Here is a 26,147-nt window from a genome sequence, read left to right as displayed (position 1 = left end):
TAAAAAAAAGTTAAAAGAATTTGCAGCCAGAAAACCAGCATTGCAAAGCATCTTGAGCAAAACACTACACGAGGAAGAAATGAAAAACAATAACAAAAACCATCAGTGGGAAGTGCCTCAGTAAAGACAGAGGGCGGGGGGAAAGCTAATCATGGAGAAACAAACTAAATTAAAAAAAAGATAAATAATCAAACATGGCTGGAAGTACAAACCATATATCAATAGTAACTCTAAACATTAATGGCTTAAACTCTCCAATAAAGCGACATAGGCTGGTAACATGGATTAAAAAAACAAATCCAACAATATGCTGCCTCCAGGAGACACATCTGGTTGGAAAAGACATACACAGGCTGAAGGTGAAAGGTTGGGAAAAAATATACCACGCACACGGTCCTCGTAAGCAAGCAGGGGTGGCCATCCTCATATCGAATAAAATCGACTTCAAGACTAAGTTAATCAAAAGGGATAAGGAAGGACATTATATACTGTTAAAAGGAACCATTCACCAACAAGACATAACAATTACAAATATTTATGCACCAAATAATGGTGCTGCGACGTTCATAAAACAAATTCTCCTCAAGTTCAAGAATCAAATAGACCACAATACAATAATTATGGGTGACTTCAACACACCTATCACACCATTGGACAGATCTTCCAAACAAAAGTTGAATAAAGAAACTATAGAACTCAATATCACAATCAATAACCTAGACTTAACAGACATATATAAATATATCAACCATCATCAAGTGGATATACTTTTTTCTCAGCAGCACATGGATCCTTCTCAAAAATAGACCATATATTATTCCATAGGGCAACCCTCAGTAAATATAAAGGGGTGGAGATAATACCATGCATTTTATCTGATCATAATGGAATGAAACTGGAAATCAATGATAAAAGAAGGAAGGAAAAATCCTACATCACATGGAAAATGAACAATATGTTACTGAATGATCAATGGGTTACAGAAGACATAAAGGAGGAAATCAAAAAATTCTTAGAGATAAATGAAAATACAGACACAACATATTGCAATCTATGGGACACAATGAAAGCAGTTTTAAGAGGGAAAATCATTGCCTGGAGGCCATTCCTCAAAAAAAGGAAAAACCAACAAATAAATGAGCTCACACTTCATCTCAAAGCCCTAGAAAAGGAAGAGCAAAACAACAGCAAATGTAGCAGAAGGCAAGAAATAATTAAAATCAACGAAATTGAAACAAAAGAAACTATAGAAAAAATTAACAAAACTAAAAGTTGGTTCTTCGAGAAAATAAATAAGATCGACAGACCCTTAGCCATGCTAACGAAGAGAAGAAGAGAGAGAACTCAAATTACTAACATACGGGATGAAAAAGGCAATATCACAACAGATGCTACAGAAATACAGAAGACAATTAGAAATTATTTTGAAAACCTATATTCCAATAAAATAGAAGATAGTGAAGACATTGATAAATTTCTTAAGTCATATGATTTGCCCAGACTGAGTCAGGAGGATACACACAATTTGAACAGACCAATATCAATGGATGAAATAGAAGAAGCAATCAAAAGCCTACCAACCAAGAAAAGCCCAGGACCGGATGGGTATACAGCGGAGTTTTACAAAACCTTTAAAGAAGAATTAATACCAATACTTTTCAAGTTACTTCAGGAAATAGAAAAGGAGGGAGCTCTTCCAAATTCATTCTATGAGGCCAACATCACCCTGATTCCGAAACCAGACAAAGACACCTCAAAGAAAGAAAACTACAGACCAATATCTCTAACGAACCTAGATGCAAAAATCCTCAATAAAATTCTGGCGAATCGGATACAAAAACACATCAAAAAAATTGTGCACCATGATCAAGTAGGATTCATCCCTGGGATGCAAGGCTGGTTCAATATACGGAAATCAATAAATGTTATTCACCACATCAATAGACTCAAAGATAAGAACCATATGATCATCTCGATAGACGCAGAAAAAGCATTCGACAAAGTACAGCATCCCTTTATGTTCAAAACATTAGAAAAACTAGGGATAACAGGAACTTGTTATCCAATTTCCTTGTGGTGGGGATGACCAAGGGTTTGGCAGAAATGGGAAGCATTCAGAGTATGGAGACCATGCAAGACCTGCCCTCCTACCTGGATAGAGTGAGGATCCTAGAAAGCAAACTCTGGGAACATCTGGAGAAGGGACCCCAAATAAAAGACTGGGTGCATTACTACAAGATCATCAAGAGCTTTAGGCTCAGATCTTGGCAAATTTTGTGGTCAAATACCTGAATTACTCTGCAGATTTGCAACTTTCATCTTGCTGTTGAGAACATTAGAGTTAATTATGAGACGGAGATGGCCATGTGCCAGTGGATAGACAGTGACATCCATGGGCTCCTCAAGGTCATTGATGACACTAGTATCACTTGACTTCAACTAGAGGAAACTGAGGCTCTAAAGGAGGAGGAGTTGTTCATGAAGAAGAACCACGAGGAGGCATGGTCTTCAAGGTTACATTGCCAGCTGTGGATTGACCACAAGGTGAATGCCCCCAGATCTTAGGACCTTAGCAAGATCATGACAGACATCCAGGCCCAGTATGATGAACTGGTTCAGAAGAACTGAGAGGAGCTGAACAAGTACTGGTTCCAGGAGATCAAGGAGAGCACCACAGTGGTCACTTTGCAGTGTGCTGAGATTGGAGCTGGTGAAATAATGCTCACAGAGCTGAGATGCCTAGCCCAGTCCTTGGAGATCCACCTGGATGCCATGAGAAATCTGAAGTCCAGTTCAGAGAACAGTCTGAGGGGCATGAAAACTTCCTACACCTTCTGTATAGAATAACGTAATGGGGTCTTGCTGCATCTGGAACCAGAGCTGGCATAGATACAGGCAAAAAGGCAGACCAGACCCAGGACATACAAAACTCTGCTGAACATCAAGGTTAGTCTGGAGGCTGATGTTGCCCCTTCCCACTGCTTGCTGGAAGTCAGGAAGGACTTCAGTATCAATGATGGCCTACACAGCAGCAACTCTATGCGAAATATTAAAAGGACTGCCACCTGTGGGATTTTAGACCCCACAATGGTGTCTGAGACCAATGATACCAAAGTACTGTGTCACTGAGGAAGCAAAAGCAGGGAACCCTTGGGGAATAGGAAACAAACAAAAAATGGTCAGAGATCACCAGAGAAAACAGTAAAAACTGTAGGCAAAGATATAAATAAATTGTATAGTGTCATACAGATATAATATGGTGCCACCACTGGTAAAGAATGTGAAGGTTCCTCAAAAAATAAAAAAAATTAGAACTACAATATGACGCATGAATCTTACTTATGGATATACATTCAAAGGATTCGATCAGGATCTTCAAGACATACTCATTTTCACAGTAGCAATTAAGTACGAGAGTTGTACAAAACAGTGAAATTTGTCATGATAGAATGTGAATCTTGATTCTCTGCCTTGCTAGCTATGTGACCTTCTATGTACCTCACATTCACCTATGAAATGTAGATGTACTGATGGCTCACATCAGAGGACTGTGAAAACTGAATGAGAACAATCTATGAGAAGCATATAGCAGACTTTAACAAACATAACCAACGTTGGACCTTTTATTTTCCTTTCAGGATGCACTGTTTATCATTACTCTGATATTTAGTTATTCTCTGAAGACTTGAAGAGACAAAGACACTTTATTCACTAAGCATCTTCTACAACCTATATTTTAGAAAGCCCCAGAGGCAGGGTGCAGGGATGAACTAGTCTCAGGAGTCAGTGTTTGGCTGCTCAGCTGAGATAAAGGAAAAATGGTTATGGAGGGAATAGGTGGAATAACAGAGTATCTAGCAGGGAAAGAAGGTTCCCAGGGGGAGGTAGTAAAGGACAATAGTCATCATGACTCTATATTGTCATCTTTGATCTCCTTGGCTTGCTCTTCTCCTTCTGAAGAGGCCTTGTATAAATCCTCCCTCTATTGGGTGTCAGAAATGTGGACTACCAGACATAGACGATCAGAGAAAGTTGAATAGAGAAAACTTCCGGGATGCGGATGATTGACCTGGGGATTGAAGGTTGGGTTGATGGAGTCTTAAGGCCAAGGCTACCCTGGAAAGAGGATTCAAGTGGAGAACACAGTTATAGACTACTCTCCAGGTCTGGAAATACTGCCAACACCAAGAGATTCTTTAGGAAATGATGGGAGGATGAAGAATGTGGGAGAGGGGACAGGAACATAGGACAACTTTGGTTGAAAGCAGAGACAATATGAGGTAAGTCTAAACTTGGGATGGTGGACAGATATATTTTAGGTCTCAGGATGAACTATGAGAAAAGCAACCAAGGTTAGGGATAATTGGGAGCTCACTGGGATGAAGAGTAGAGGTTCAGGGTTATATAAACAGAAAGGCTCCATTCAAATGAATTATGCATTAGTATTTCAACTTTAAAGAAAATTTTGAGTCATGAATTTCCCATCCTTAAAATAGGAATGAAAATCTCATATATCCTATGAGTTCCTATTGATTTAAATGACTTCTCTAAGCTAGATTTTAGTGACTGTCTGGGTCTTCATGTATCTCTTTAGGGTTGAAGTCAGAGGTGAGAACAGAGATGGAAATGTGCTTAGGAGACTAAGGTTGGCCAGAGCTTTCTGAAAAGAGAGACCTCAACATCAAGGAAGCATTGTGTCTGAATCTTGACCTGGGTAGTGGCTTTGCAAGTGTGTTCATATGTTTACATTATGATGCTTTATCATGCTGTATACCTTTAATTTCTGCATCTAAATGTATGCATGTCATGCTTCAAAGAGTTAACCAAATTATAAGGGAGCACTCAGTGATGTTATAAGAAATTACTGGACTGGCAACAGATCTTTGATGGAGCTCACTGCTGATCTTAGCATGAGATCTTAGAAAATTTTTAGTGGCAATAGGTTGGGTAAAATAAAAACTTTAAAAGATAAAACTGACCCAACCAAATGCCCTGTTCTTAAGGAGAATTAAGACATTGGTGAACCTCTAGCAGTGCTGATGAAGATCAAAAGTACACAAAGAGGGAACAAAACCTCTCCAAAAATCATAAAAGGAATGTCCACTGGGTAGGGCTGGAGAGAGAAAGGATGGGGTGGGGCATAAACTGTGGCTGCCCTCAGAAGAAAGGTGTGTTTACACAGAGCATCCAGGAGAGGAGGACCTGGATCAGAGGTGGGTGGAGAAGTAGGCATTCTGAATCCTCTGCTCTTCCCCAGCTGTTCAGGCAGTGAGGCTCAGCTCTAAATTTGTGGCATTCATCATTCACATAGCAGTCTTAAGGACATCCAGATATTTTTTTTCTACTTGTCACCAGTATTCTTCTTTCAAAGCTTTCCCCTGTCTTCTGATCTATCACTGAAAGCATCTCATCATGTGGTGGTACACAGCAAATTTCTCATGACCTGCTCTGAAGAGATCATTATTTCATTTAGTCTGCCCTATCATATAGCATTTATTTATTCTTAAGGGTTTTTGTGTTGTTATTTGTTTAAGTGAGGACCATAGTTTGAATTCAGGTCTCAAAACTGGGCTTTTTAGAGAACTCCTGAGGCCGCCCCACAAGGCTCCTGAGGGCATCTGGGCATGGAGTCATCACTGATCAGCCCTCCAGAAGCAAATGGAAAGGGCGAGTGTACACCACATGGTTGGGATGCTGAGTCAGGTGAATGTCTGTCTAGGGCCTGGCTCACAGGGAAAATGTCTACTGAAGCAGAACTGCATCAGCCTGATCTATCCTGCTATTCAGTGAGTGGCCAGGCCCCTGAAGAGAATTAAACTTGAGTGAGTGGATATAGTTAATATCCAAGGGTAATGATGTGGCAACTTCTCAACCTGGAAATCATTTATTACGGGGAGGTACAGGAAGTGACAGCCGAAGTCAGGCTATTATTATTGGCAAATAAGCCTCCATCATTGAAGCTTGCCTGGAAATATAGGAAACAGTTCTTGGATTAGTTCTGACTACTGTAAATCAACACAATTGGTGTGCTGACTCACTGAGCTGAGGCCTTGAGAGTTACAGTATTAGGATAATGAGGGTTTACAACAATAGATCAAGTGGACATAAGATGTTATGATCCACACTTGAGATATTAGGTCTAGTTCTGGGACTGAGATACTTGCCCATTTCTCTGGGGAGTGGAATGATCTGACAGTAACTGGAAAACAGTTGAAGCATCACTTCAGTTTGAATCAAAGATGCTCATATTGCCCACTTCCATTTTATTTTTAATTTCATTTAAAAAATGGCCATAGAGGTGTCAACCACTCTTACCAAGAATTTGTTATTAGAGATAGGTTATAAGTAAATGTAAAATAAATTTTCACAGAATTGACCATTTTTTTAAAAAAAGCAATCAAGCAAGCAAACAAAAAACCTAAGCTTGAAAGCTAGCCTATAGATGAACAGAGAATGAGTTCATGATGTACCTTTTAGGTTTACCCCACCAGGTCATCTCAATTAAATAACATGGCAACACCTGAATGAGGAGATGTAAGACAGATATGGAAATGAACTGAAATTTCCAAGTGTTGGAGCTCAGATTCTGGATGTGCACATGGGTAGCTTTTTCCTTATCAAAACTATCCCAGGTGTACAATGAATCAAAATGCATTTTGCTATTATATATAACTAATTAAAATAAATTAATTAAAAAAAACTGTCCCAGTGAAGCCATAACAATTTTTTGGATACGTATACATAATTATTCACCGGATTATAACTGTATTTACTTAATTCAACGCCTCGAATCACAATTGGAAAGACCTAGACTTTAAAATATCTTAAAATAGCAATTATACAATAAATTTATCTTAGATGAAATAGCTTATGTTTTGTCGACTATGAGGTATGCATGTTCTATGTTATACTTCACTAATACTACAGTATGAAACAAATATTATAAGACAATATCATTTCTTATATCATTTTTTTAGATGAACAAAAGAGCATTCTCACCTGTGATGCTGGGGCCACCCTATAACCACACAGTGGAAACCCCTGCCACCTTCTTCCTTGTGGGCATTCCAGACTTGCAGTCTTCACACCTTTGGCTGGCTGTCTCACTGAGTGCCATGTACACCACAGCCCTGGTAGGAAACAGCATCATCATGATGGTAATTTGCATGGATTCCACTCTACGAGAGCCCATGTTTTGCTTCCTGTGTATTCTGGCTGCTGTGGACATCGTCATGGCCTCCTCTGTGGTCCCTAAGATGGTGAGCATCTTCTCCTCAGGACACAGTTCCATCAGCTTCCAGGCCTGTTTCACTCAAATGTACTTTGTCCATGCAGCCACAGCTGTGGAAACAGGGCTGTTGCTGGCCATGGCTTTTGACCGCTGTGTAGCCATCTGCAAGCCCCTACACTACAAGAGCATTCTCACACCCAGAGTGATGCTGGGGATGAGTGTGACCATCACCATCAGAGCTATTATGTCCATGACCCCATTGAGTTGGATGATTAGTCATCTACCTTTTTGTGGCTCCCATGTGGTTCCCCATTCCTATTGTGAGCACATGGCTGTGGCCAAGTTAGCATGTGCTGACCCCATGCCCAGCTGTTTCTACAGTTTGATTTGTACCTCCATTATTGTTGGCTCTGATGTAATCTTCATTGCTGCCTCCTATAACTTAGTTCTCAGGGCAGTGTTTGGTCTCTCCTCAAAGAATGCTCAGTGGAAGGCATTAAGCACATGTGGCTCCCATGTGGGGGTTATGGCTTTGTTCTACCTACCTGGGATGGTATCCATTTATGTAGCCTGGCTAGGACAGGACTCAGTTCCTCTGCACACTCAGGTGTTGTTAGTTGACTTGTATTTGGTCATTCCACCCACCTTGAACCCCATCATCTATGGCCTGAGGACAAAACAACTACGGAAGAGAATAATGAGTTTGTTGATGTTCTTCCTCTTTCACCATCCCAGTCAAGGTGAATGACACACAACTGTTCACGCCTTGAGCAATTCATCTTCAAAGATGCTTTAGTAATCTATGGAGGTGAATTGTTTGCTTAGCACCTCAAGAATTGTAAGATGAAGCTGTAAAGAGCATCCTTGCATAGATTTAATTTCTAGTAAGAATATCAATGTAATGTTTTGAGCAACTAATAAATTTCTGATGTTTTTTAAAAAAAGAATATCAATGAATTGTGCTGCTATAAACATTGATATGCCTGTATCACTATATTATGCTATGTCAGTTCTTTTGGATAAATACCCAGGAGGGGGATAACTGGGTTGTATGGTGGTTCCATTCCTAGTTTTATGAGGAACCTCCATACAGCTTTCCAGTACTAATTTGCCATTCCACTAACAATGTATGAGTGTATCCTTCCCCCACATCTTTGCCAGTACTTATTATTATACATATCCCCAATGAATACCATTCTAACTGAGTGAGATGAAATTTCAATGTAGTTTTTATTTGCATTTCCATGATTGCTAGAAATGTTGAACTTTTTTTTTTCATTTGTTTGTTGGCTATTTGTATTTCTCCATTTAAGATGTGTCTGTTTAGTCCATTTGCCCATTTCCTTCCCCCGCTTTTTTTGCAGGGGTGGGGTGGGAAGTGGTAATTGAACCCAGGAGCAATTAACCACTGAGCCACATTCTTGGCCCTTTTTATTTTTCATTTTGAGATAAGGTCTCACTTGAATTGCTTAGGGCTCGTTAAATTGCTGAAGATGGATGGCTCTGAACTTGCAATCCTCCTGTTTCGGCATCCTGAATTTCTGGGATCATAGGCATGTATCACCATGCTCCACTATTTTGCTTATTTTTGATTAGATTATTTGCTTCTGGGGAGTTTTTTTTTTTTGAGTTCTTTATATATTTTGGATACTAATCCCCTGTGGGAGGAGCAACTGGCAAAAATCTCCCATTTTTATGCAATCTTTTCATACTTTTTTTCCTTTTCCATACAGCTTTTTAATTTGATGCTGTCCTGCTTATTGCTTCATAGTTTTATTTCTTGCACTTTAAGGGTCTTGTTAAGAAATTCAGGGCATGTGCCAATATGTTGGAGTGTTAAACCTATATTTTCTTCTAGCAGTTGCAAAGTGTTGGTCTAATTCCAGGGTCTTGATCCACTTTGAGTTGATTTATGTGCTGGGTGGGATATGGGGATCTAGTTTCATACTTCTCCTTAGGAATATTCATTTTCCTTTAAAAAGGCTGTCTTTTCTCCAATGTATGGTTTTGACACATTTATCAAGTAGCAGGTCACTGCATCTATGTGGATCTGGCTCTGTGTCTTCTATTCCATAGGTATTCATGTATGTTTTCATACCAATACCATTTCATTTTTGTTTCTATAGCTCTACGGTATAATTTGAGGTATTATTCTGCTTGCTCAGGATTGCTTTGGCTATTTTGGGTCTCTTATTCTTTGAGTTGAATTTTAGGATTGTTTTGTTTTTCTAGTTCTGGGAAGACTGTCATTGAAATCTTGATGGGGATTGCATTGATGTATAATATATAATGCTTTTGGTAGTATGGTCATTTTGACAATATGAATCTGCCTATCCAAGAACATGGGAGGTCTTTCTATTTTCTAAGGTCTTCTTCAATTTCTTTGTTCAGTGTTTTATGTTTTCATTGTAAAGATCTTTCACCTCCTTGGTGAGATTTATTCCAAGTATTTAATTATTTTTAGATCATTGTGAATTCAATATTGCTGATTTATGGATCCAGCCCAGGTTCCAGTCAATAGATGAATGGGATAAAGATAGCATGTGATAGATCCATAATGGAGTTTTACTCAGCCATAAAGAAGAATGAAATTATGGCATTTGCTTGTAAATGGATGAAACTGGAGTATATCTTGCTAAGTGAAATAAGTCAGATTTGGGAAGTCAAAGGTCAAAGGTTTCCTCTTATGTAGAGAAGCTAGACCAAAATGAGGACAAAAATGGGGGATACCATGATCCTCAAAGGTATATAAGAGGATTAGAATAAGGGATACAAAGGGAAGGAAGAGGGAATGATAAGGAAGTACTAGGGACTGAAATGGAGCAAGTCATGTTCCATGCATATATTATTATGTCAAAATGAATCCCAACATATGTATAACTGTAATGTGCTAATAAAAACATAAAAGGAATGACAATAAAATGATTCTTATTTCTGACACCTGTTTAGATAGGGTTATACAGAGAATATAGATTTGGTATTTTTGTTCCTTTATTTCCTGTTCAATATTTCCAACCTAATATCCTGTGAGTCTTTCTGCTGAAGAAAACAACTTTTTGCACTCTTCCATCAACACCTATCTCATTTTCTTTTTCTTTTTTAATAGTATTTAAAATAAAAATGTAATGCATTACAATTCTTATTACATGTATGCAGCACAATTTTTCATATCTCTGGTCATATATAAAGTATGTTGACACCAATTCATGTCTTCATACATGTACTTTGGATGATGATGTCTATCACATTCCACCATCCTTGATAATCCCTTTCCATTTCCCTTTCCCTCATTTGACAAAATATAGCACTCTTTCATGTTCAAAACACTAGAAAAACTAGAATAAGAGGAACATATCTCAACATCATAAAGGCTATCTGTGCTAAGCCTCAGGCCAACATCATTCTAAATGGAGAAAAGTTAAAGGCCTTCCCTCTAAAAACTGGAACAAGACAGGGATGCTCTCTTTCACCACTTTTATTTAACATAGTTCTTGAAACACTGGCCAGAGCAATTAGATAGACGAAAGAAATTAAAGGATATGTATAGGAAAAGAAGAACTTAAATTAGCATTATTTGCTGATGATATGATTCTATACCTAGAAGACCCCCAAACCTGTTTCATTTTCTTAGAATTGTTGCAGCCTTCATGTTATATGGAAGAAGCTGTTACTCTCTGGCCCTAACTTGGGTCATGTGTTCACATGCAGAGAGGAGTCCCTTTCTAGTCTGAGTGAATTCTGGTTTATCTGAGGGTTATAATCTTGAGATAAAAAATGGTGGCAATTCTTCAACATAGAAACTTGGAAAAAGAAATCTGAACCATAGGAAGAACATCCAATTACTAGTATAGGATGCAAAGAATGTTTATTTTGCTGTTCTCTGGTTCCAGTTCACTTTGGACACCAAGGTACACCTCTGTTATTAACTTCTGTAAGAGCTCTACATCCTTTCAGACTTTTGTCAGTACACTGAATTTAGTATGCTGACTTTCAACATTTTGTTCTTAAACAATGGTAGCCATGTCAATGTGATTTTTGGTTTAGGCCATACTTCATTTTTCTTTCTAGTCCTTGTCTGGTTTAAGGACAGAAGAGAGGGATCAAATATAAGCGAGGGCTTTGTTCTGATGGGCACCTCTCAGGATCTTTCTGGGATGAAAAGATTAATTGACATCCATATAGAAAAAGAAACTGAAATGTCACTATTTTCTTTCTAGGTACCTGGATACTTACATTGTTTTTGCTTTTATTTCATTCTATATTCTTCTTTAAGAAAGTCTTAAACTGTGTACTCAATATTAAAAGAAAAAGAGCTTTGATGAATTATGAGTTCTGGGAGTTTTTTGGTGGAGATTTTTGGTCTTCTAAATATAGAATCATACCCTTGCAAACAAAGGTAGTTTGAGTTATTCTTTCCCTATTTGTACCCCTTTAATTTCTTTCTATTGCCTAATTGCTCTGACTAGAGTTTCAAGGACTATGTTGAATAGAAGTGGTGAAAAAGGGCATTCTTGTTTTATTCTTGTTTTAGAGGGAATGTTTTCAGTTTTTCTCCATTTGGAATAATGTTGGCAGTGGGTTTGTCACATAGCTTCTACAATGTTGAGGTATGCTTATTCTATCTCTAGTTATTCCACTGTTCTAAACATGAATGGATGTTGTATTTTGTCAAATGTTTTTTCTGCATCAGTTGAAATAGTCATGTGGTTCCTGTCTTTAAGTGTGTTTATATGATGTTCTACATTTATTCATTTTTATATGTTGAACCAACCATGCATCCCTGGGATGAAACCCACTTGATTGTGGTGCTGTATCTTTTTTTTTTTTTTGGTACTGAATATTGAACCCAGGGGCACTTAACCACTGAGCCACATCCCTAGCTCATTTTTTATATTTTGTTTATGGCCAGGGTTTAGCTGAGTTGCTTAGGCCCTCACTAATTTGATGAGGCTGACTTTAAACTCATGATTTTCCTCCCTCAGCCTCCCAAGCTGCTAGTATTACAGGCATGCACCACCATACCTGGCTGCAGAGTCTTTTTAATGTGTTTTTGTATGCAATTTTAGATAGGGCATTAATTTCCAGGATATACAAAGAACTCAAAAAACTTAACACCTAAAAAAACCCCCAAATAATCCAATCAATAAATGGGCAAAGAATTGAATAGACATTTCTCAAATAAGAAAAATGATAGATCAACAAATATATGAAAAAATGTTCAATACCTCTAGCAATTAGAGAAATGCAAATTAAAACTACATTGAGATTCTATCTCACTCCAGTCAGAATGGCAATTATCAAGAATACAAGTAAGGGCTGGAGTTCTAGCTCAGTGGTAGAGAACTTACCCAGCACAGGTGAGGCACTAGGTTTGATCATCAGCACCACATAGATACAATACCTTTATTTTATTTATGTGTTTTTATCTACAATTAAAAAAAATTCAAAAAGAAAAAAGAAGACATAACAACCAATGTTGGTGAGAATGTGGAGAAAAGGGAACACTCATATTTTGCTGGTGGGACAGCAAATTGATGCAGCCACTCTGGAAAGCAGTATGGAGATTTCTCCCCAAAACTAGGAATGGAACCATCATTTGACCCAGTTATCCCACTCCTTGGCATAAATTAAAAAATTAAAATCGGCCTACTACTGAAGAAGAGCCACACTGATGTCTTATAGCAGCACAATTCCCAATAGCTAAGCTATGGAACCAACCTACATGCCCTATCAACAGATGAATGGATAAAAAAATTGTGGGATATATATATATATAATATACACATACACACAGTGGAATATTACTCAAACATAAAGAAGAATGACTTTGTGACATTTGCCAGTAAATAATTTGGATGATCTGGAGAATATCATTCTAAGCGATATAAGCCAATCCCCCAAAACCAAAGGCCAAATATTTTCACTGATATGTCGAAGTTAAACCACAATAAAGGAGGAACAGGAAGAAGACTATTCTGTAGATGAGACAAAGGGAATGAAAGGAAGGGAGGAGGAGGAGGAAGGGAATAGGAAAGATAGGAAAATTATATTCAACTTATTCTATATACACATGAAACTACCTAAGTGAACCCCACTATCATGCCTGCCTGCACAAGTTGGGTTCTAATTAGAATAAGATATATCCTATGCTTGTATAATTTTATTAAAATGGATTCTACTATCATGTATAACTAAGAAGAATCAATAAAATTAAAAAGAAAAGATCTTATTTGTAAGAGACACATATATTTGATGAGGGTACATTTGAAAAATCTTAATAGAACATAACTTTCTGATAGTGCCCAAATTAAAAGTACAAGGAGAAACTGCATTGCTATGAGTGGTCTCTGAAAGTCTTAAGGGTCGCTTTCCACTGCTGGAAACTGTTAACTCCTAGAGAGTGCTCAAGATTTAATGAGATGATGATGAAAAACAGATAACACAACATCTGACACACTGTATATACATAAAAACATTCCCAACACATTCCTAATTCCATGTTTGAATGATATTTCTAGATCCTGTATAAAGTAGTATTAATATAACTTTGAAATATATCTTCTGATTAACTACTTAGCATCCATACCTTTTGCTAACTTTGAACTTTTTAAAATTCTGTTCCCATTTTTATTAGAAAATAATTGAGCACCAAAATATAAAGAACATTAAAAAAGACTTGTTTATTTACCAAGAATGTTTTCTACTTTTGAATGCCTAGCAGAGTAGGCATCAACCTCTTGAGAACCTGACAAAAGTGAAAATAGCAGCACAAGAGAATGAATTAATAATATGTCTTAAACACTTATAGATAATATTTTCACACAAGAAACTCAAAGCTTCAGAAGTGAAATGGATAAAAAGCATAAGTTATAAAAATAATTGATCAAACTTAATGTAAATTTAATTAGTCAAAATAATATCTTGGGATTACATGATGAATTATATTTTGATAAGTGAGTAATGGAACTTAAAATTTCATAAGGCACATTGAAGATAGTTTTCCAGTGTAGGTGTTTCTAATATTCTAAGAAGTGACAGGAAGAAAAATAGACAAATGGCATTACATAAAGTGTAAGTCATTTTATGTAACAAAGGACACAACAGAGTAAAGGCCACTTACAGAACAGAAGAAAATATTTCCTGATCTTACATTTTATAAGGCTCACCTGTCTAGTAAGTAAAATACTTCTACAACTCAACAAAAGTCTAATACACCAATTAAAATTTGGACAAAGGACTTTACAATTCTCTAAAGGTGGTATGGAAATGACCAACTAACATATGCAAAGAAGCTTTAAACACTGATCAACAGAGAATTCAAAATCAAAACAATATTGAGATAATACTTCATACTCATTAGGGTGACAACTATCAATATCAAAACAAAATAGAGTAATACTGTTGGCCAGGATGTGGAGAAACTAAATTCCTTGTGAATTGTTGATTTTTAGGTGTAAAATTATGCAACCACTGATAAAGAATATGGATTTTCCTCAACACACACACACACACACACACACACACACAACAAAAACAAAACAAAACAAAACAAAAAAACACCCACAATCGAATTAATAAATGGGCTAAGGAGCTGAACAGACACTTCTTAGAAGAATATATACAATTGATCAACAAATATATGAAAAAGTGTTCAACATCTCTAGTAATTAGAGTAGTTTTGATTTGCATTTCTCTAAGATTTCCTCTTGTGCCAGTCAGAATGGCAGTTATCATGAATATAAACATCAGTAAGGGTTGGCGAGGATGTAGGGAAAAAGCACACTCATACATTGCTGGTGGAACTGAAAATTGGTCACAACCACTCTAGAAAGCAGTATGGAGATTCCTTAGAAAACTTGGAATGGAACCATCATTTGACCCAGGTATCCCACCCACCCCTGACTCTATACCCAAAGGACTTAAAATCAGCATACTATAGTAATGCAGCCACATCAATGTTTATAGCAGCTCAGTTCACAACAGCTAAACTGTGGAAGCAACCTAGATGCCCTTCATTAGATGAATGGGTAAAGAAACTGTGGTATATAAACACAATCGACTGTTATTCAACACTAAAAGAATAAAATTATGGTATCAGCAGGTAAATGGATGGAGTTGGAGAATATCATGCTAAGTGAAGTATGTGAATCCCCCAAAACCCAAAGGCCAAAAATTCTTTCTGATAAGTGACTGCTGATCTATAATGGGGTGGGGGGATGAGATAAATGGAGGAACTTTGGGCAAAGGGGAGGGACGGGTGGAGAGGGGGCATGGGGTCAGGAAAGACTGTGGAATGAGATGGACATTACCCTAAGTACATGTATGACTGCACATATGATGCGATGCTACATTGTGTACAAACAGAGAAATGAAAAGTTGTGCTTCATTTGTGTGCCATGAATCAAAGTGCATTCTGTTGTCATATAAATATATGACATTCTGTTGTCATATATACCTAATTTATGTTAATAATAAAACAAGGCACTTTTGTATGATGCTGCTATCTCACTTCAAGGTATATATCCAAGGAATTGATATGAGGTGCTCCTAGACTTATTTTTTTTTGCATACTAATGTTTACAGTAGCAATTAGGAATGTGAGTATACAAAAAAGTGAAATGCATTATGATTGATAGAAGTTCACCATAGCTAATAAGATTCAAACTCTATGTACCTGTATTTGTTAGAACATGCAGATGTATTGACAGCTATATCAGAGGGTTGTGAAAATTGAATGAGATCTTTTGGAAAGCATCTGAAGGGGTTCCTGGTGGGCTTTCACAGATCTAACCAATCTTGGACCTTTTGCTTTCCTTCTGGGAAATTCCTTGTAGAAAACTCTACACACTTAGTGTAATGATTAGATATCCTCTGGAGGCTTGAAAAAAATAAAGACATCTTAGACACTAACAATTTAACTCCTCCTGCATTCTTAAAAACTCCAGGGGCAGAGCAGAGAGAAAATCTAGTCTCTGGAGAAGTTACACAGTTTGACTGCTAGGCAGAAACCAAAGGAAGATGGGTGCCCATGGGAAATGATAGGTGATAAATTGTCTAACAGAGAATGGAGGCTCCCAGCCAGAGGTCTTTGAAAAGGACAATAGTAACCATGTGTATACATTGTTATCTTTGATCCCCTGGGTTCTAACTGCTCCTCCTAAAGGGTCCTGTATAAATCCTCCTGTTGGGTGAAAGGAATGTGGACTCTCAGGCATAGGTCACCAGAGAAAGTTGAATAGAGAAAACTCCAGGGATGTGGATATCTAACCAGTGGACACCAGGGTTGGGTTGATGGAATGTCAAGGCCAGGGTCACCCTGGAAATGAGGATTCATGTCCTCGACACAACCATAGACTACTGTCCAGCCTGGAGGCTGCTGCTGATACCAAGAGATTCTTCTGGAAATGATGGGCAGATGGAGGAGGTGGGATAGGAAACAGGAACATAAGACAACTTTGGTTGAAAGCAGAGAGGAGATGGGGTAAGTTCAAAATTGAGGTGGAAAAGCAACTTTCAGGATCAAGAAGAGTTATGAGAAATGCAATCAAGTTTAAGCCGACTTGGAGCATTTTTTAGTTGGAGAGGAGAGGTACTCTGAGTCCACAGGGCTATCGTAAAAAGAAAGGCTCCTTTCAAATGAGTTATGTAGTATTTTTACCTTTAAGAAATTTTTGAATTATGAGATTCCCATCCTTTAACTGGGAGTGAAAACCTCACATATCCTGTGATTTGGTTGCTTATTGTTGAGTGACTTATTTTGGTTGCTTATGTTGATTAACCCTCTGGGTCTGCATGTGGGTGTCTATGTAGGATTGAAGACACAGGTAGGAGCATGACTGGAAATCTGACTTAGGAGATGTTGTCCAAAGCTTGCTAGAAAGTGTGACCTCAGCAACCCGGAAGCTTGAATCTTGACCTGGGTAGTGGCTATGTGGCTATGTTTGTATGATCACATTATAAAGTTTTTTAAAATCATTTTACTTATGTATTTTGATATCAGGGATTGAACCCAGTGGTGCTTACCCACTGAGGCACATACATCCCCAGCACTTTTTTATGTTTTAATTAGAGACAGGTTCTTGCTAAGTTGCATAGGGCCTCGCTAGATTGCTGAGGCTGGCTTTGAACTTGTGATTCTCTTGCCTTAGCCTCTCAAGCCTCTGAAATCACAGGTATATACCACAAATCCAGTTCACATTATAAAATTTATTATGCTGTTGATCTTTAACTTCTGCATCTTACAATATGTATGGCATACTTCAATCTAAGAGCTAACCAAAATATAAGGGAGCACTTGGGGATGCTAAAAGAAGTCAGTGGATAGGTAACAGATTTTTGTGGAGATCATTGTTGATCTTAGCAAGTAAATTTTCAGGGGCAATACATTGAGTGCAATAAAATTTTTAAAAAAGGAAACTGAACAAACCAATGTCCTGTTCTCTGAAGAGAGCAATATCATATGTAGACCTCTGGAATAGCTGATTAAGAAGAAAAGTAAATGAAGGAAAAAAAAAACCCTATGAAGATCATCAAAGATATGCCCAGTTAGAAGTCTCTAGGGCTGGAGAGAGAATGGATGGGGCACGGAATAAACTGAGGCTGCCATCAGAAGAAAAGTATCTACACAGGGCCTTGGAGGGGATGTCCTGGATCGAAGGTGAATGGAGGAGTAGGCATTCTGAATCCTCTGCTTTCTGAATCCTCTGCTTTTCTCCAGCTGTTCGGGACGTGATGCTCAGCTCTAAACTTGTGTCATCAGGCCATGTGTAGCAGGCTTAGGGATACCCAGACATTTTTCCACTTTTACCTCCTACTTTATAAGCTTTCCCTTGTCTTCTCCTGATTTATCACCAAACACATCTTACCCTATGGTTACCCACAGCAAGGTTCTTATGATCTGTGACACAAGGACCATCATTCCATTGCGTCTGTCCCATTATATATCATTTCTTATGTATAGGCCTTTTCTTTTAGTGGCTGTTTAGTTGTTTGTTTCAGTGAAGACAACAGAGTGGAATCGGTTCTCAGATATTTGTGTACTTAGGGAACTCATGAGGACTCCTCACAGGCTGCTGAGGGCACTTGGGTATGGAGTTGTCACTGATAAGCTCTTTAGGAGGAAAATGAAGGCAAGTATATGCCCTATGGTTAGAATGCAGAACCAGGGGAATGATTGTCTAATGTCTGGTAACAGAGAAAATATCTACTGCAGGAGATGAGAATGTGATCCCAGAATTCCATCCATCTATCTATCTAACTGTTCAGGGAGCGGCCAGGCCCCTGAAGAGAGTATAGGAAGGATTAAGTAGCAACAGGATTCAAGGGTAAGGACATGGCAGTTTCTCAACCTGGAAACCCTTCATTGAGGGAAAGACACAGGAAGTGATAGTTAATGTCAGATTAGTCCTGAGCCTTGGCTAATAAGCCTCCTTCATTGAAGCTTGCCTGGAATCCTAGGAAACAGTTCTTGGGTTGTATGACTACTGATAAGTCAAAACAATTGGTGTGCTGACCCACAGGGCTGAGTCCTTGAGAGATTAATAATAGGGCAATAAAGGTTTGAGGTGGGAGTCCAAAAGTACTTACAATTTGGTCTGGTCCACAATTAGAACCTCAAATCCAAGTCTGTGATCAAATCATGCATCCTTTCCTTAGGAAATAGAATGATCTGAGAACAATAGGAAAAGCCATTTTTACTTCATTTCATTTTATTTTTAGGATCTGAAGATTGAACCCAGGGCCTTGTATATGCTAGGCAAACCATACCCACAGCCAGTAGAAATAGTTACAGTAGCAATTTGCCTGGATAAAGGATGCCTATCATATCCACTTCCACTCCACCTTTAATGAATTCATTTCAGCAATTTTGTTATATGGCAGTAAAGGTGTTAACCACTCAGACTTTATTATTAGAGATGGGTTCTAGGTAAATATAGAAGAAACCTTTTCATTGAAGTAACAATGGAAAGAAAATGCAAACAAACAAAACAAATATCCTAAATTTGAGTAACATTCTCATAATGGAACAGAATGAGCTCCACATAATTGGTATCTAGATCGTAAGAACCTTATTGTATATAACCACTCAGGGGTGAGAGATCTTCAGTGCTAGAGCATGGGAGGACAAGAGAAAAGCTTCAGCCAATTCAGGTGGAGTTGGTTTGCATATGTTTTGTTTTCTTTTTTAATTTGACCCTGAGTCACACTTAGTCATTTATTTATGCTATTTGGAGCGACCCGGACCTATAGGATTATGTAGGGAAAATAATATCAGCTTTATTAGCTACCATCTATTGAACACTTATGTACCAAGCACTTTTACATAGCATCTCCTATAAATCTCAGAACATCTCTTTGATGGAGAAACTAGTCTCTCCAACTTACCAAGGGGCAATCTAAAGGTTGGATTATTTATGTATTTTGACCTAGACAAATGTTTAGCAAATGACAGAGTATGGTTTTCAGTCTGGGGACTATGACTCTAGAAGAATGCTCTAATTCCTTCTCTTTTTCTGGTTCAATCATTCCTTCAAGAATGATGTAGGTACAACAGCACATTATGAGTCGGCCATTAGAAACGTAAATAATTTTTATGCTGCAATCTAAGAGGTAGAATAAGGGTTCCTAGAAGATCAGCCCACATCTCCCAGGACAGAGTGATGCCACTGAGTGAAGAAGAGCCCTTGGAAGGATTGTTCACTTACCATGGTGCTAGCACATAGCATCTTCTGTAAAACATGTCTTACTTTCTTTTATTGGGTATTTTATTTTATTTGTATTGGTTCTACTATCATGTATAAGTAAAAATAATTTTTTGACATAATTATAAAAGAATGCAATATAATTTGTTTTAATTCAGTCCCCAATACTTCCCCTTTTCTTCTCTTCCTCTCACTCCCTGTTCCCTTACTTCTAATTTGCCAATCTTTCTGATATTTACTTATAGGTATTTTTTAAAATTAGTGTCTTGTGGATGTACATAATGGTGAGATTTGCTGTGGTATATTTCATATAGGTATATAGGACATTTGGGTCAGATTCATTCCACTATCTCTCCCAATCCCATACCTTCTATCTTTCCTTTGTTCCCCTTTGTCTATTCTCCACTAATCTTTTTTCTGTTCTCCCCTCTCCCCAGCTTATTTTGGATTAGCTTCCACATATCAGAGAAAACATTCTACCTGTGGCTTTGGGGGACTGGCTTATTTCACTTCGCAGTTCCATCCATTTGTCACAGATCATAGAGTTGTTATTCTTTATGGCTGAGTAATAGTCTATTAAGTATATATATATATATATATATATATATATATATAGATATATATATCACAATTTCTTTATCCAGTCATCTGTTGAAGGGCATCTAGGTAGGTTCCATAGCTTAGCTATTGTGAATTTTGCTGCTATAAACATTGCCTACTCTCTAAAGCATATAGCATCTTGTTGTACAGAATGATTTGGCAGTTCATCATTATCAATTGGTTAATTTATTGAAGAATCAAGAAAACTTATGGGAGGGTTCATCTATGAGTTGGTACTAAGGAATTATTTTTTAGTTTTTTAATCTATTAATTGAAATTACCTTGAAGGTATCCAAGCTAAATTTATGGAAAATAGGGGTTATAAATATTTCCAGACATTTTGTTATCCCCTGTGGAAATTCATGTTTTTCTCTAGTGATCTTATTTTGACTGAATTCATTAATGAATTTCTTCAATCACAAGAATGATTGGTTGAGGTTTTGCCTTGTTTCTATACAGGACACAAAATGTAACATTTGATTTTAAGAAGTTGATCAAGAATGATTATTAGTACCTAAGCGTAAGAGATGAAAGAAAAACTTCTTGGATTTATTAATTCTGAGGAAATGATAAGAATACACACATACTTATAATAGTTTATTTTGTACCACAGCTCAGGGTTACATAGTTGGCATAAGGTAACCAGCAAGACCTACATACTTGAATGCATACATAACCATAGGTAGATAATTGTAGTTGTCAGTTTAGGGAAAATAGGGGTCAGCATGTGAGATTTCAGTAAGGCCCAGAGGAAATGTACCTAAATTCACCTGAACGTGGAATGGAGAGAGAACAGACATGACTTCTCAAGGGTGGTATCCCAAGAGCTGATCTTTGAACAATGAATAGAAATTAGTAGGGGACGAACATTGAGGAGGACAGAAAGTGGAGTAGGATAACATTATCATATGTCAGTTTTCTGATCCTGAGATTACCATCCAGCTGACAATAGTCACAGGGTTTATCATCGCTACAGACAGGTACAAATTTTATAGGTCTACATCTTTTCTTATCCCACTTTCTATATTAACAGGAAAGCATTCTCATCTGTGATGCTGGGGCTACACTACAACCACACAATGGAAACCCCTGCCACCTTCTTCCTTGTGGGCATTCCAGGCTTGCAGTCTTCACACCTTTGGCTGGCTGTCTCACTGAGTGCCATGTACACCACAGCCCTGGTAGGAAACAGCATCATCATGGTGGTAATTTGCATGGATTCCACTCTACGAGAGCCCATGTTTTGCTTCCTATGTGTTCTGGCTGCTGTGGACATCATCATGGCCTCCTCTGTGGTCCCTAAGATGGTGAGCATCTTCTCCTCAGGACACAGCTCCATCAGCTTCCAGGCCTGTTTCACTCAGATGTACTTTGTCCATGCAGCCACAGCTGTGGAGACAGGGCTGCTGCTGGCCATGGCTTTTGACCGCTATGTAGCCATCTGCAAGCCCCTACACTACAAGAGCATTCTCACACCCAGAGTGATGCTGGGGATGAGTGTGACCATCACCATCAGGGCTATTATATCCATGACCCCATTGAGTTGGATGATTAGTCATCTACCTTTTTGTGGCTCCCATGTGGTTCCCCATTCCTATTGTGAGCACATGGCTGTGGCCAAGTCAGCATGTGCTGACCCCATGCCCAGCTGTCTCTACAGTTTAATTGGTTCTTCCATTATTGTAGGCTCTGATGTAGTCTTAATTGCTGCCTCTTATATCCTGATTCTCAGGGCAGTATTTGGTCTCTCTTCAAAGAATGCTCAGTGGAAGGCATTAAGTACATGTGGCTCCCATGTGGTGGTCATGGCTTTGTACTATCTACCTGGGATGGCATCCATTTATGTAGCCTGGTTAGGACAGAACTCAGTCCCTCTGCACACTCAGGTGTTGTTAGCAGACTTGTATTTGGTCATTCCTCCCACTTTGAACCCTATCATCTATGGCCTGAGAACCAAACAAATGCGCAAGAGAATATGGGGTTTGCTGATCTGTTGTGTGTTGGAACACACTTGTGAGTGTTCATGAACACTAAACTCTTCAGATCGTGAACATTCCAGCCAACTTCAAAGGTATCTTAGTGATCTATGAGATAGATTTTTTTTTAACCTATACCCCAGGAATTCTAAGATGAAGCCATAAAGAGCATCCTTTCAAAGCTTTCAATTTCTAATAAGAATGTTAATGGAATAATTCTGATTGTCTGACAACATTTTTATTAGTATTTATTAGGGACCAACTTGAACATAGAAAATATATTTTTGATTTGTTTCTTTAGCTTCTGACCTGTAGTTTTAACCTAATATCTCAAGAGTTCCTTTGCTGAAGGAAAAAAAAAACTATTTAAAAAACTTCCCCCTATCCTCCTCTGATTTTCTAAGAATTGTTTCTTCCCCATATGATTACATGGAGGATGCTCTTACTATGTGACTCTTTCCTTTGGTCCATTAATGATCCACTCATTTGGGTCATGTGCTCACACCTAAACCAGTGTCTTCCAACCCCAATGGATTCCAGTTTATCCGAGGACATACAAACTTGAGATCAAAGATGGTGGCAATTTTTCAACACTTGAACTTGGAAAGAGGAGAAAGAATCATAGCCAATTATCAATATATGATGCAGATAACATTTTTTCTGGCTTTTCACCTCCGACACCAAGATAGATCCTTATTCTGCTCTTTGTCACTCAACTTTAAGACATAGAAAAGAGGGACCAAATATAACTTAGGTGTTTCTTCCTGTGGTACATCTCAGGATCTTTCTTTCACGATATAGAAAAAGACATTGAAATATCACCATTCTTTTGTAGGTCCCTGCATACTTACATGGGTTTTGTTTTATATTTTTCTTTCAGAAAATCTTAAAACTAGTTATAAACTCCATGAAAAGAAAAAAGATCTCATACATAGGAGACATATATTTTTGATTAGGGTACATTTGAATATCAATTTAAATATAAATTCTTAATATTGGTAAAATTGACAATATAAGGAGAAACCATCACATGTTCTCAGATCCAGCAGTGGTGCATGCTCGCCAGGAGCATTTGGCTATGAGGAAAGGCAGTATCAGCACCTGCCTTCATTCCCATCTGGAACAGCTGGCCATGCCTCTTGTTGTAGGAAACAAGTGTCTTCATGTATCAGATCTTGAAAGAATCACCCTTCCCTCATCCAGAGTTGAAACATTTGGTTCTAGGGTTATAGTTGCTCTGCTGGGTGATTCTGGGTTCATGAGGCTTCAGGCCCCTGTGCTGGTTGGTGAAATATCTATGGGGTTCCAAATCTGGGGTTATTCAGATGTTTCTGACCACAGGAAAGTATGAATTATTCCCTTTTCAGGCTGGTGCTGAGTTACAGCATCCTGAGTTATGAGGATTTGAAGGAAGAAAACATTAGTCCCTTCCCCAAAGTAAATCTATTATGAGGACCCCACTTAGCTTCCTTATGTAGGCTATAAGCCTGTGAGGTCATGGAACTCTCGGGTAGCTATGATTGCCAACATACTGATGGAGTTTCTGATGGATCCTTCAATTCACCCTTTTCTCTGCAAACAGTAGCTCCCTAATTATTGTGCTTTGTTCCTTGTTTCTATGCTGCCATTCCAGATATCTGATTCTTATAGGGTTTCAGACTTTCCCTTGCTCAGTTGTAGCATTCTCTGTTGTTCATTAATTTTAATATTGCAATTACACATCTGTTTATTTGGTTATTCTTTGATGTGGAGGAGGTGATCTGTAGGCAACTTTATTCAATTTTCTTGGAATTACTCTAAACTAAAATTTTATAACCAGATAAGTTATTTATAAGATTAATAATACAGAAAATAGTCATTAAACACAGAATATTTTACCTGTTCTCCTGTCATGAGAATTTTTTAGATATGACATCAAAAGCACAGTAAACAAAGGCAAAATATGCATGAAACATAACTGATGGTGTGTAACAAAGTACCCAACCAAGTAAAGAACAAGCTGCAGAATGGAAGAAAATATTTGCATATCATATTTATTAAGGGTGTCCTATTTAGTAATTTTAGAACACCTACAGCTCAACAAAAAATCAAAGACCCCAATAAAAACTGGGCAAAGGGCTTAGTATTTCTGTAAAGATGATATGTAATGGATAAAAGATATTTTATATCATCAATATTAAGGGAAGGAAAATTAGAAGTAGGTATTACCTCATGACCACTAGAATAACACCTATAAAAAAATAAAATAGAGGCGGCCTGAACCTGAATCCTGGTCCCTGGCCTGCTTCCAGTATGAGTTTTGTCACCCACTCCACTCCCTGCTCCACAAATTACTGGTCTCTGGCTCCATCTGGTCACCTCGTCATCAGGTCTGGCCTGGCAGTAGCACAGCCAGAGTCTATGCAGGCTCTGGAGGCTTGCGTTCAGGGATTTTGGCTTGCTTCCCATTCTTCCTAGTTTCCAGGGAGGCTGGGGTTCCAATTTCCTTGTGATGGGGATGACCAAGGGTCTGGCAGAAATGGGAAGCATTCAGAGTATGGAGACCATGCAAGACCTGCCCTCCTACCTGGATAGAGTGAGGATCCTAGAAAGAAAACTCTGGGAACATCTGGAGAAGGGGCCCCAAGTAAAAGACTGGGTGCGTTACTACAAGATCATCAAGGAGCTTCAGGCTCAGATCTTGGCAAACTTTGTGGACAATACCTGAATTACTCTGCAGATTGGCAATTTTCATCTTGCTGTTGAGGACATTAGAGTCAATTATGAGACAGAGATGGCCATGTGCCAGTTGATAGACAGTGACATCCATGGGCTCCTCAAGGTCATTGAAGACACCAGTATCACTTGACTTCAACTAGAGAGGAAACTGAGGCTCTAAAAGAGGAGTTTTTTATGAAGAAGAACCACGAGGGGGCATGGTCTTCAAGGTTACATTGCCAGCTGTGGATTGACCACAAGGTGAATGCCCCCAGATCTTAGGACCTTAGCAAGATCATGACAGACATCCAGGCCCAGTATGATGAACTGGCTCAGAAGAACTGAGAGGAGCTGAACAAGTACTGGTTCCGGCAGATCAAGGAGAGCACCACAGTGGTCACTTTGCAGTGTGCTGAGATTGGAGCTGGTGAAATAATGCTCACAGAGCTGAGATGCCTAGCCCAGTCCTTGGAGATCCACCTGGATGCCATGAGAAATCTGAAGTCCAGTTCAGAGAACAGTCTAAGGGGCATGAAAACTTCCTACACCTTCTGTATAGAATAACGTAATGGGGTCTTGCTGCATCTGGAACCAGAGCTGGCATAGATACAGGCAAAAAGGTAGACCAGACCCAGGACATACAAAACTCTGCTGAACATCAAGGTTAGTCTGGAGGCTGATGTTGCCCCTTCCCACTGCTTGCTGGAAGTCAGGAAGGACTTCAGTATCAATGATGGCCTACACAGCAGCAACTCTATGAGAAATATTAAAAGTACTGCCACCTGTGGGATTTTAGACCCCACAATGGTGTCTGAGACCAATGATTCAAAGTACTGTGTCACTGAGGAAGCAAAAGCACGGAACCCTTGGGGAATAGGAGACAAAACATGGCCAGAGATCACCAGAGAAAACAGTAAAAACTGTAAGCAAAGATATAGATAA

The 26,147-nt window shown here is 38.4% G+C and overlaps 2 protein-coding genes and 2 pseudogenes across 2 annotated transcripts; all 4 read left to right on the top strand.

The window, feature by feature from the left end:
- Nucleotides 1–2,082: 2,082 nt before the first annotated feature.
- Nucleotides 2,083–3,129, top strand: LOC124091160 (keratin, type I cytoskeletal 18-like; annotated as a pseudogene).
- A 3,848-nt stretch (nucleotides 3,130–6,977) lies between these two features.
- On the top strand, nucleotides 6,978–7,979 carry LOC124091159 (olfactory receptor 52I1-like). Its single transcript, XM_046442129.1, has one exon. It carries the CDS (start codon nucleotides 6,978–6,980, stop codon nucleotides 7,977–7,979), a length of 1,002 nt encoding a protein of 333 aa, XP_046298085.1.
- A 13,584-nt stretch (nucleotides 7,980–21,563) lies between these two features.
- LOC124091158 (olfactory receptor 52I2-like) lies at nucleotides 21,564–22,559 on the top strand. Its single transcript, XM_046442128.1, has one exon. The coding sequence runs from the start codon at nucleotides 21,585–21,587 to the stop codon at nucleotides 22,557–22,559; it is 975 nt and encodes a 324-aa protein (XP_046298084.1). The 5' UTR covers nucleotides 21,564–21,584.
- Nucleotides 22,560–25,005: 2,446 nt separating this feature from the next.
- LOC124091157 (keratin, type I cytoskeletal 18-like) lies at nucleotides 25,006–26,147 on the top strand (annotated as a pseudogene).

Source organism: Marmota monax, unplaced genomic scaffold (assembly GCF_021218885.2).
Source record: "Marmota monax isolate L192 unplaced genomic scaffold, Marmota_monax_Labrador192_F-V1.1 WCK01_AAM20220418_F8-fsc00068, whole genome shotgun sequence".
Taxonomy (NCBI): Eukaryota; Metazoa; Chordata; class Mammalia; order Rodentia; family Sciuridae; genus Marmota; species Marmota monax.
Note: the sequence above shows the minus strand (reverse complement) of the source record. Positions and strands in the feature narration are given on the sequence as shown.